This window comes from Ranitomeya variabilis, chromosome 4, assembly GCF_051348905.1.
Source record: "Ranitomeya variabilis isolate aRanVar5 chromosome 4, aRanVar5.hap1, whole genome shotgun sequence".
NCBI classification, from domain to species: domain Eukaryota; kingdom Metazoa; phylum Chordata; class Amphibia; order Anura; family Dendrobatidae; genus Ranitomeya; species Ranitomeya variabilis.
Genome location: NC_135235.1, coordinates 49,690,102 through 49,701,835, shown reverse-complemented (window position 1 = coordinate 49,701,835; position 11,734 = coordinate 49,690,102). Strand labels below are relative to the sequence as shown.

At 37.6% G+C, this 11,734-nt stretch overlaps 1 protein-coding gene across 1 annotated transcript in view; it reads left to right on the top strand.

The window, feature by feature from the left end:
• Positions 1–11,734, top strand: part of LOC143769702 (alpha-2-macroglobulin-like protein 1) — a 110,017-nt gene that overhangs the window by 31,239 nt on the left and 67,044 nt on the right. The window contains exons 14-18 of the mRNA XM_077258487.1: positions 609–754; positions 1,651–1,800; positions 2,999–3,160; positions 5,291–5,387; positions 7,801–7,996. Of these exons, the coding sequence (XP_077114602.1) occupies positions 609–754; positions 1,651–1,800; positions 2,999–3,160; positions 5,291–5,387; positions 7,801–7,996 (751 nt within the window). The remainder of the gene's footprint in view (positions 1–608; positions 755–1,650; positions 1,801–2,998; positions 3,161–5,290; positions 5,388–7,800; positions 7,997–11,734) is intronic.

Sequence of the window (11,734 nt, the reverse complement as noted above, 5' to 3'; positions counted from 1 at the left end):
TGAAAAACAGAACAAAGAAAACAGACAAGGCAGCATGGGATCACAGCTGTTGCTTTATGTGAGGTGAAACATTTCCCTGCCTGTTTTATCACAGGAGCAAGTGTTTCTGCTGTGTTTTCGAATTCCTGAGATCATCATAAATGAAATCAGTAAGGTAGGAGCTCCGACTGCTGCTGATCTCATAGTGTATTTGACTGACTTGATTTATGATGAGCTCAGGGGACCAGAGTTTGCTGCTCTGATTTAAAAAAAGGCAGGAAAATGTTTTACCTCACAAAAACTGCTCCTATGATATCAGTATAATCACCTATCATTCCTCCCCTGCCCAGGAACTGTTGTTTGATCAGACCATGATTCTGCATGATCAGACACAGCCATTACACAGTACATAGCAGGAGCACATTTATAAGATTCTCTTAGCACAGGAACATTTTTTTAACACATGCAATGTTGGAACTTATTATTATTCCAAGATCTATTGATTAAAATTGACTTTATTCATGGGACAACCCATCTAATGATCATATTATGCTTTGATTTTAGAATTCGCTGTTATGCGTTATTTAAAAAATGATTAGTTGTCATAACATTTTTTTGTTTTCTTACAGATATACAAGGGGACCTTTCTTTTAAATTTTCAGTAAATGTTAGTGACTCTTCATTTATTCATGTGCTGGCGTATATTTTTCTAGCAAGCGGAGAAATGGTAGCTGACAACTTAAAAATCAAGATGATGAGATGCTTTAAGAATAAGGTAATTAAGAGAATAGTAAATATTAAAAAATAAATTTTGTAAAAAGTCCCTAAATTTTCCAAAAAGAATGTTAATAAGCGGTTTTGACATTAAACCCAATTATGAAATATTGAATATTTTTTAAATAATTATTTTTTGTAGCATAAGGGTACCTTCAATGATGCTTCATTGTAATAGATGAGGATACCTTGTTATAAGAGTTGTGAGACCATGGAGCTCTCCACCCATGAGTTCAAGAGGGACTTGAATATCTTTCTTGAAAAATCAAAAACTGGGAGATATAGCTGGTGGATTTCTAAAAATTAGATATTAATACAAGAAGGAATGTTTTCCCTCCGATGGGAACAATGCACCATTTTACATTGACATCACAGAAATTGGTTCTCTGATTGATCATCTTGAGCAGGAACAGACATAGACAGAATAGGGCAGTCGCAGTCGTGCAAGAACAGAATATGGGTCTTTTGCAATCCAATAGTTAATTATACTGCAGAATTACAGATGGTAGACAGGGCCCCCTTACCTCTTGGTCTCCTATGTGTCTACGTAGGTTGCACCAATGGTATGTCCACCCCTGATCATGAGTAAAGGAACAGAGTAGCTTCTATCTTGAAAAAGATCACAAACCTAAGTGTCAAAAGCTGCTCACTTCCAGTAGCTCATCACCAGGGATTAAACAATTCCTGATCTGTGGTAATTAGTTGATCAGTGCAGAAATTTCAAGTTAAGGGTTGACCAAGAGGATATAGTCTGTAATACAATTTTATTTTATATTTGTTGGTTTTATACATTTAAATATTTATAAAATGTGTAAACAAAATATATCAAGCTCAAAAACTGTAAGTAGATAATTTTATAAAACTTTGTGAACGTTTTTAAACCACACGTTTATCTAGGTTTCAGTAGGATTCTCATCAGATGAAGTTCTCCCGGGATCAGATGTCTCTCTAAAGGTTCAGGCTGCTCCTGGGTCTCTCTGTGGTCTGAGGGTGGTGGATAAGAGTGTGGTACTGATGAAACCAGAAAATGAGTTAACTGCTGAAAAAGTGAGTTTTTTAAAATGGCAAAGCCAACACTGCTTTTATTGCATTCCATGGCAGAAGTTGCTTTGGGGGCCCAAAGTGTTACATGCCACTGTCCATGTAGCCTGACATCCAGTCCTCGGCATCTAATCTCCCTTTCCCCATCGCATGCACCCCTTTTGGCCTCTTCACTCTAGTCCATGGCTTTCTGGCTCAACTAGAGTAAGACAGGCATAAAACATTACTGCACGCTGTGGCATCACATGACATTACAACGTTACTATAGTCTTTCTAAAGTCAGAGAATATTTCTTAAATCATTAGCATTTAGTGATGAATGAATCTACTGAAATCGAATCCAGGACTTCACTAGAATTTGGCCAAGTAATTTGTTTCGATGTGAAACGAATGAGCAATATTATGTTTTGAGTTCTTTCCAAACTCCAAAGCATAACAAACACATAAAAGAAAAAAAGTATACTGTGATTATCTGGTCCTCCCCTCTCTTGCTGTGCAGCCATGCTTCTGTCCTGTCATCTTTGTTGCTCCTGTCACTGTTGTGGTCATCACTGGGCCATCTTTGGCATCTTCCAGTGCCCACCATCTTCAACATCTTCTGGTTCTCGGCATCGTCAGCATCTCCTGCACTGATTAGGTCACAACTTTATGGGCAGCACAGTGGCTCAGTGGTTAGCACTGTTGCTTTGCAGCGCTGGAGTCTTGGGCTTAAATCTCACCAAGGACAACATTTGAATAGATGTTCTCCCGGTGTTTGTGTGGGTTTCCTCCGGGTTCTCCGGTTTCCTCCTACTCTCCAAAGACTTACTGATAGGTAATGTAGATTGTGAGCCCCGATGGGGACAGTAATGATGTCTGTAAAGTTTTGTCTAATATGATGGTGTTATTTAAGTAATCATAACTAACAAATAGCATTATGACATCGTGTGACTAGTCACCACTGGAGATGCTAAAGATGCTGAGCAGCAGTGACAAGACGAAGTGGACAGGAGAAAGCTGGGTGAGTATTAATTACTTTTCTATTTTTTGCAACCCTTTCCTAGCCCTTTTGAATCCAATTGCAAACTTCTGGTGAACTTACATTTATTTTGTGAATTTTGTTAATTTCCACATGATCCTCTCACCTTTATAGACATTAATTCTGTCCTTCCATTACCCATTATTGATTTTATATCTCTAAAGTCCATGATGTTTTTTTTCTTTAGGTCTATGATCTCTTCCCTGATTTACACCATCCAAGTCTATTTGGAATGTCAATGTCAACCGACGTGGTTCTTGTTCCATGTGAAAATGGTCCAGCTGGAGCTTATTACTCTAACCATTTTAGTTATGGGTCTACAGAGGAAGAACTTGATAAACTCTTTGTGGTAAACAAGTTTTTTATTTATTTTGTCCTATATAGAATCTATAGTAGTAGTCCGACAGCATGTTCAAGTTTTGTAGATAAAGATTATTTTCAAAGCAGCCATTTTGCTCTCTTAAAGTTCAGGAGTAGTGATGAGCGAGTGTGCTTGGATATTGTCTTATCTGAGTATGCTCGCGTGTTATTTGAGTATCTTGGGCGTGTTCGATTAATATGTTCGAGTCCCTGCAGCTGCATGTTTCATGGAAGTTAGAGAGCCGCAACACATGCGGGGAAATATGCAGGCACGGGGACTCGAACATATTAATAGAACATGCCGAAGATACTGAGATAACACCTGAGCATGCTCGGATAAGAAGTTATCTGAGTACGCTCGCTCATCACTATTCAGAAAGCACTAGATTTTGACTTTTCTTAATGAACACAAGAGAAGGGATCATTCCTTGAAATTAACAGGACAGCCGCCGAAATAAGAAATCTACTACAATTGTTATGATGACCTATGCAAAATCTGTCACCCTCACCTATCGAAAAGGTTGTATCCAACGCTGAGAAAATTTTTCAAAATTACATTTTTCATGAAAAACAATTTTAAACCAAACTTCCACAATACAAAAAAAAAAACATGGTAGTCACAGGTACATAATGGGCTACAGCAGCTTTGCGCTTCAGATGCTATCAGCGTCCTTTATCTGAGCTGATATGAAGAAAAAACTCATTCCTAATATTAACTTGGTCAAATGGGACAGGTGTTTGAAAAGATCACATGACTAGTCTAAACCCAAACCGTGATAAATAAAATAAAGAAAAATAAAATGATTGATAATTAATAATTTTCCAGAAAAAAAAAATGAATAAAAGCAACTTTTAGAAAACAAAAATAAAAGATATTTGAAAAATCTCAACAATGAAGCACTACCTCCAGACCGTTGGGCATGCATGTGCCTAGATGGTTAATCAAAAAAGGCTTCCCTCATGAGAAAACGCCTCCTGTGGTCTCCTCCCCTAATGGACTTATTCACCCTTTCTATGCCATACATTTGAAAAGAAGACATTTGAAGTTGATGGTAAGTTATAAAACACTTTGATGCAGGTGATGTGGTGCGATTATTGCCACACTAATTATATTGGTAATATGCTCCGACATGCATGTATTAAGTTTGCGTATCGTACAACAATGATGGATCTTCATATAATAATGGTAAAAATGTATCTAGAATAGATTCAATCTAATTAAATTGAGGACTACAATTCATGAATAGTACAGGTTTATTATCCTAATCAGGATTTGGGTTTTTATTTTCCAAAAGTAAACTATGTTCTTTATTGCAAACTTTATTAACAGCCCTATTCAAAACCCACGATGAACAGTTTCTTTTAGAGGTTCTGCGATTTCCTTATCCAGAACTTTAGAATGATTGCAGTTCCTTATAATTCTAGTTTTTTTTCCCCCCAGTGGGATGGAAGGAAGAGTGTGTTTAGGATGACTTCTGTGGACATGCATGATGGTATTACCAGTTAAGGGTTTATGAAAAGTGGCTGTAGATATGTATGATATTGTTCTGTATACCGGTGAGCTGAAAATCCAAAAAACGAGATGTGAGAAGAGTGAAAAAATGAAGCAAATCTGAGATTGTAATTGTTACTATTCAAATAATTCACATGGCATGGCAGACACACAGCCCCAGGTATCATCAATGGGTCCAACTTTATGGACATGTATGGAGGGCATGGAGGACTTGAATGCCAAGTTGTTTGAGAAAGTAACAATGGGTTTTTAACGAGTGCTACTGAGTATCAGGCTACTTTTTCCCTGTGTCATTCCTCATTATTACACATCACTTAATTTATGTACATCAATCGTTTGTTTTCTTTGCCTGTGTGGATTGGATGGGTTGTTACCAACTTCTAGTGAGGATTTCATGTCAATAGCACCTTTAGAAATAGATTTACTTAGAAAATTGGTGACATGTTGAATACTTATTTCACCTGCTGTATGTGTTATTATGCACTGTCAGTATAGTGATAAACACATCACCTCCCTGCATGATTGATTTAATTTCTCCTAACTCCAGATGGTTTTGATTCTTCTCCTCATTCAATGATTATTAAATTATTATACTTTCAATTTCAGGACATGGAATTAAAAATAATTACAAGTGCCGAGGTTAAGAAACCTGTACATTGTCCTGATCCCAATGCAAGAGTTGGATTTGGAGTGCCGTTTGGAGGTAATACATATAGCCCTGCACCACACTGAGACTATTTGTAGCATTGTTGATTGCCACCTAAAAGTAGGGATAAATTGTGTTTCATTGAAAATTTTGCAGTTATCCTTCTATAGCCTGTGTGTCGCACTGTCAATTGCTGGATACAGAATGAGTTAGCTGAGAATCTGTCAATTAGCCCATTCTAATGGTCTGCCAGGGAGTTTTGTAACAGTTTTATCCTTTTCTGAGCTCCTCTAAGCTGATTCATAATCATCACAGATCACATCAAAGTACAATGTGCCAGGAAACAAGAAGCCGGTAAAAGCCAGATACTGAAAATGTTTTAATTAAACCTGATTGTTAGGCCCCAAAACATGCATTTAAATAAATAAAATGTCCCCAAAGGTGGACAACTCCTTTAAGTACATTTTTTGAGCGACATCAGCAGTCTAAAGGAATAAATATAGGTGTATGTAATCTTGTTTACCATGACCATCACTCAAGGGCTAAACTTATTTTGTAGCACTACAAGAGAAGCGTTGACTTAGGGAAATAGTCTGATGGCCGTATGTGGAGTAAGGAAGGAATTTTTCCCTAAGTATGAGGCATTTACCATCTGCCTTATAGGTTTTTGCCTTCCTATGGATCAACATGTTAAGGTACAGGTTAAACTTGATGGACTTGTATCTTCTTTTCAACCTTAGACCTATAAAATCCATGAAAAAGCCTAATAATATCCATCAAACACTGTCTGCACCTAAACCAATAGGATACTTTTGGTTGACAGATCTTTTTATGGCTTTCATTATATTCTGATGATTCCTTACATCTTTCTTTAGTACTTTGAGTGCACAAGGGTGTAATTTTTAAAATGAGCTTTTGAATATGACAGAATCACATCTGCATAAAGGGGATTTAAAGTAGTGCCAGACCTGTGGAGAGGAGAATCTATTTGTCTAGCACACTTCCATAAATCACATTTATCTATATATACAATATATATCCAGATTTTCAGACATCAAATTAGTCCCAAGTCCAGGCATCTCCAATTGTGGTTCGAGGAAGAAGGTTTCCTGTTTCAGTACATATCTCTGCTGTGTGTGAACTGGGCTGGATTCCTGGCTCAGTACAATAGCTAAGCTTCTACTGTATGATTCTCTGTTAATGCATTGACCATGACATAAAATGGGTCTGGCTTAGTCATTAAAATAAGCAAGTCAGCCAGCCCCCATCACACAAGCACAGATGAAATGCTGCTGACACAGGAGCTCTCCCCCGCACTAAGTGGTGCTGCCGGGACCTGGAATGGCGCTGATCTCTGAATAATGGGATAGTTTTATAAATGCAAACATATTTCAAACAAATCTAAAGACAATACATCCTCCCTAATATATTTCACTTTTTATACGTTTTAAAGGTCCAACATGTAAAAAATGTAAAATATGGTGTAAGGCATAAAGTCAATGATATGTATTGATGTGATCCAAAATCATTCAGTATAAAAATAATCTTTATTGAGATATGAAAAGTATAAATAAAAAGTGATGCTACACAAATATGGGATAAAGAGAGGAGGCAGCCCGATTACAATATACAGTGGGTACAGAAAGTATTCAGACCCCTTTACATTTTTGACTCTTTATTTCATTGCAGCCATTTGGTAAATTCATAAAAGTTCATTTTTTTCTCATTAATGAAACAAAGAGTGAAAAATGTAAAGGGGTATGAATACTTTTCAGACCCACTGTACCTTATTTGTTATAAATATACTTAAGTAAAGATATTTTTCAAATGCAGGCAAAAAAAATTATACAAGGACTCAAGGTGGGATTGAAATAGTATTAGCGTCAATCATATAAAAGGTGCCTTTGCGGATAAACAATAAAAAAAATTCATATATTACCAAACGAAGGGAACATTGAAAATTAGACAGCCACCCATGACCTGATTCGTGTTTCGCATGTTGCTTTTTCTGGGGGTTTATATACAGTCTCCAAATTAACCATACTGGATTTTTGGGGGTACATTACAAAATATATTATATTATATATTTTTAAATTTTAAATTATATTGTAGAAGTTACCTGGGAATTTGTGACATGCAGAATTGGACTTGGACATTTTAGATGCAGCAACTTTGTCTTTTCCCCTAGTCACAGCGGTCACTACTGCCGCTTATGCTGCGACATTCTCCTTCTCACTCCTCCTCCCTTCTTTTATAGTATTATGCTAACACATTTTTGGTAACTAGTTTTTTCACATCCATGGACAAGATATAATATAATCGTGTTGGGGGAACAGGCTTGTACTAAGATCCGCTTCATAAAATGGACATATTCTTCTTTGTGTGGGCTTACTAAGTACAATGTTTTAGGCACTGTGCAAGAAAAAAATATTAATGCTTGTTGTTTTAATTCTCATTCTTGGTTTTGGAGGAGTCATGCCAGTAGGTATACCGGCGGGTGCTGGTGCAGTCCCTGGAATAGGAGCTGTTGGTGGTGCTGGAATAGGCACTGTTGGAATAGGAGCTCTTCCTCAGCTTGGCAATGAAATTCTAGATCCTCTAGAAAAAGTCGGGGTCACTAGAAAGTATTTTCCAGAAACTTGGATATGGGAACTGACACCTATTGGGTGAGTGTTGGTTAGAAATATAGTGTTCGATAAAAAATACATGCATATGATTGTTTGACAGTTATTTTCCAGAATTATTTAGACAGTGGCATGTTTTTATAATGCAGTCTCTGTACCCCGCCACCAAGGATTTGCAATAAAGCCTTCAAAAAGTGATGAATGAAAAGGAGGTTTTCAACTTAATTGCAAGGTCTTTAACCAAACTGTTGCGTTAATTGTTTAGGGATTACAGTCATCTTTTACAAAGTCCTTCCATTGTTGCAATCTCAAAAGTAATAGGACGACTAACTGATTATCCATTTTTGGGGTGGTATGACCGACCTGTCCTTTCATTATTTCATGAGAAATTAAGGAGATAAATGGTCTGGAGATAATTCCAAGTGTGAATTTGCATTGGGTAGATGTTCATCAGAATTCGCAATCTGAAATTGAAAGAGATGACAATTCAATGAGCAGACCATCACTAGGTTGAAAGAAAGAAAACTGTCAGAGAGAAAGCAGAAACTTTAGGAGTCAATAATTCAGTAAATTTTTCCAAAAATTAAGCAATGCATTGAACAGCTCAGCAACATCAAAATGCCTGGAAAAGCGTGGAAGACAACTGAAGTGGGTGATCCCAGAAATAATTCCTTGTTGAAGAACTCTTTTACAACACCAAGCCAATTTAAGATTTCTCTCTCATGAGGTAGAGGTATTATGTTCAAAGTCTACAATCAAGGGTTGCCTTCATAAATGGAAATCAAGAGAAGTTGTCTCAATATCCAAATCACTGGTAATACTTAAAGGGGTTATCCAGGACTGTTTATTTTGTTACTATGTGCCTAAGAACTAACAGTCAGGTAGCTGCTAACTACCTTCCTGTACTGCCCGATGCCGATCTGGAATGGCTCAGAGAGGCCATGGACCGCTCTTGCTGGCGATTCTGCAGTCTCCGGTGACGTCACATCGACAGAGCAGCTCGGTGTGACTTTACGTCTTTAACATTTTGAGACATATTTGCTTTGGTCAAAAAAAAGGTGTCCAGGTGAATATATTGAGGTGTTCAGACCAATATCATATTTTTAAACTCAGTTTCAACAAAATTGGTGACACTACATTAAAGCATAAAATGACTGTTCAAACTAAGCGCAGATGCTCAGTGCACCCTTTTGATGGCTCATACAATTGAATGAATCTTCCCACCCACTATTTGCGACCCTGATTTATCATATTGACAGCTCTGGCTTAACAAGAATCAGAGAAGTAACAGATGGAAAACAAGTTGGTAGGTTGGTAAGAAGGTGCCATGTCAAAGGGCCTGTGTTTGGTTTGAACAGTCATTTTTTGCTAATATACCCCCTTTAATAATTTTACCCTAAAAGAGATCATGTGTTAAAAAAAAAAATTGCAAAACCAAAAGTGGTCCTTAGAAAACTAAAAATGTAACTCTTGGTGAATTAATTAGAAAATTAAAAATGTCCACCAAAAATGTTGTCCAAATAGATAATAAAAGGCAATTGCCTAAAGAAAAGTTTGAGTTTCCCATTGATCCATTGTTTGAATACCTGAAAAAGAATGACAAAAACTGTATGTACTTTTGTATTTTGATGACAGATCTCGTCCTAGTCAATAACTTCACTTCATAGTAGGATCTTCATTTTTAACCAAGAGACAAACTATATAAATATATATAAATAAAATATATGTATGTATGTATATATATATATATATATATATATATATATATATATATATATATATATATATATATATATATATATATATATATATATATATATATATATATATACAAATACAGGGGGTCACTAAAGTCTAGACCACATAGGAAGTTTCATTAACTATCATTTTAATTAATTTAATTAAATTAACTATAAATTGAATTTTGCAAAGCGCATCAAACTTTGCATCGCAAATGGTGAAAATAATATTGATGAAGTTATTTAAAATTCCGATTGAATAAAATATTCATAAATTTCATTTCCTGAAAATATGTATTTTTGCCTATGTGTCCTATGTATCCAGACTTTAGGGACACCCTGTATTTTAACCTGTGACTATGTAATCTTAGAGACCATTGTATATGAAGTTTATGTATTAATCATAATTAGTGTTGAGCGATACTTTCCGATATCGGAAAGTATCGGTATCGGAAAGTATCGGCCGATACCGTCACAGTATCGGAATCCAATCCGATACCGATACCCGATCCCAATGCAAGTCAATGGGACGAAAATATCGGAATTAAAATAAACCCTTTCTTTCCTTGTAGGTTAATTCTACATGAAGGAAAACAACTAAGAATAATGTAGGATGTATTGGGGGAGGTGGCGGAGACATTAAAGGCACAGGGGTTTATCCCAATCAAATAGAATACCAGTATTTTTAATTTTTTTATGACGTTCGGCGTTAGAAAGAATTTGACTATGTTAATTTTTTATTTATTTTGTCAGATATTGATGTTTCACTACTTCCACGCCCTTCACCCTATTTTTTACTTCTCCCACACTTTCTTCTTCATTATCCTCATCATCAGCTTCTGTGACATCAACTTCTTCACCTTATTCATCTTCTTCTTTTCTACGTATATATATTTTTTTTTTTTTACATTGTTCATATTCTTTTTATTTAACTATTATCTTTTTTATATTCAACTTCTTCATCATATTCTTATTTGTGACAGGCATTCCCGTAGTTGTTATCTATAAAAGTTTGAAGATTACACCTTCCGTTCTGCCTGTCACAAAACAGTTACATTTGTCCGCGTTCAGTTTGGCCTGCAGCATCAGGCTTTATCCAGGGGCACCACGAGGAGGAACGGACTCACCCCCATACACTGCTTAGTCTTCTTCTGCTTATAATTTAGATAATATCTTTTGCTCTGATATTTAGTCTTATGCTTAATGTTCTTCTGCTCTTTGTTCTGCAGCCTCTTGTTCTTCTGCTTCTCGGTCTTCCAGGTTGTCGTCGTCATCTCCAGGGTCGTCATCTCCAGGGTCGTCGTCATCGGGGTCGTCGTCATCGGGGTCGTCTTCAGGGTCATCGTCTCCAGGGTCGTCGTCATCTCGGTGGTTGTCGTCTCTGGTGTCGTCATCATCTTAGGGGTGGTCTTCCGGGTCATCGTCTTTCGGGTCTTGAACTTGGAAATGTAGCAGAAGGTACAAGAAGGCTGAGAAAATGCCGAGAAACAGCTGATGGAACTGGAACTCGGATGGCTACCCGAAGGTCCAAGAGCCAATGGAACTACCGAGGACCAGCTGACGTTACTGGAACCCGGTTACTAAGCAGGAGGTACCCGTGCCTGAAAGCACTACCAAGGACCACCTGACGTTGGTGGAACTCGGATACCCAGAGGGAGGCACCTAAGCCAAAGGCTCTGCCCGGAACCAGCTGACGGTACTGGAACCAGGATGGGGAGCAGAAGGTACAAGAGCAAAAGACACTGCCGAGAACCAGCTGACGGTACTGGAACCCGGATGGGTAGCCGAAGGTCCAAGAGCCAATGGAACTACCGAGGACCAGCTGACGTTACTGGAACCCGGTTACTAAGCAGGAGGTACCCGTGCCTGAAAGCACTACCAAGGACCACCTGACGTTGGTGGAACTCGGATACCCAGAGGGAGGCACCTAAGCCAAAGGCTCTGCCCGGAACCAGCTGACGGTACTGGAACCAGGATGGGGAGCAGAAGGTACAAGAGCAAAAGACACTGCCGAGAACCAGCTGACGGTACTGGAACCCGG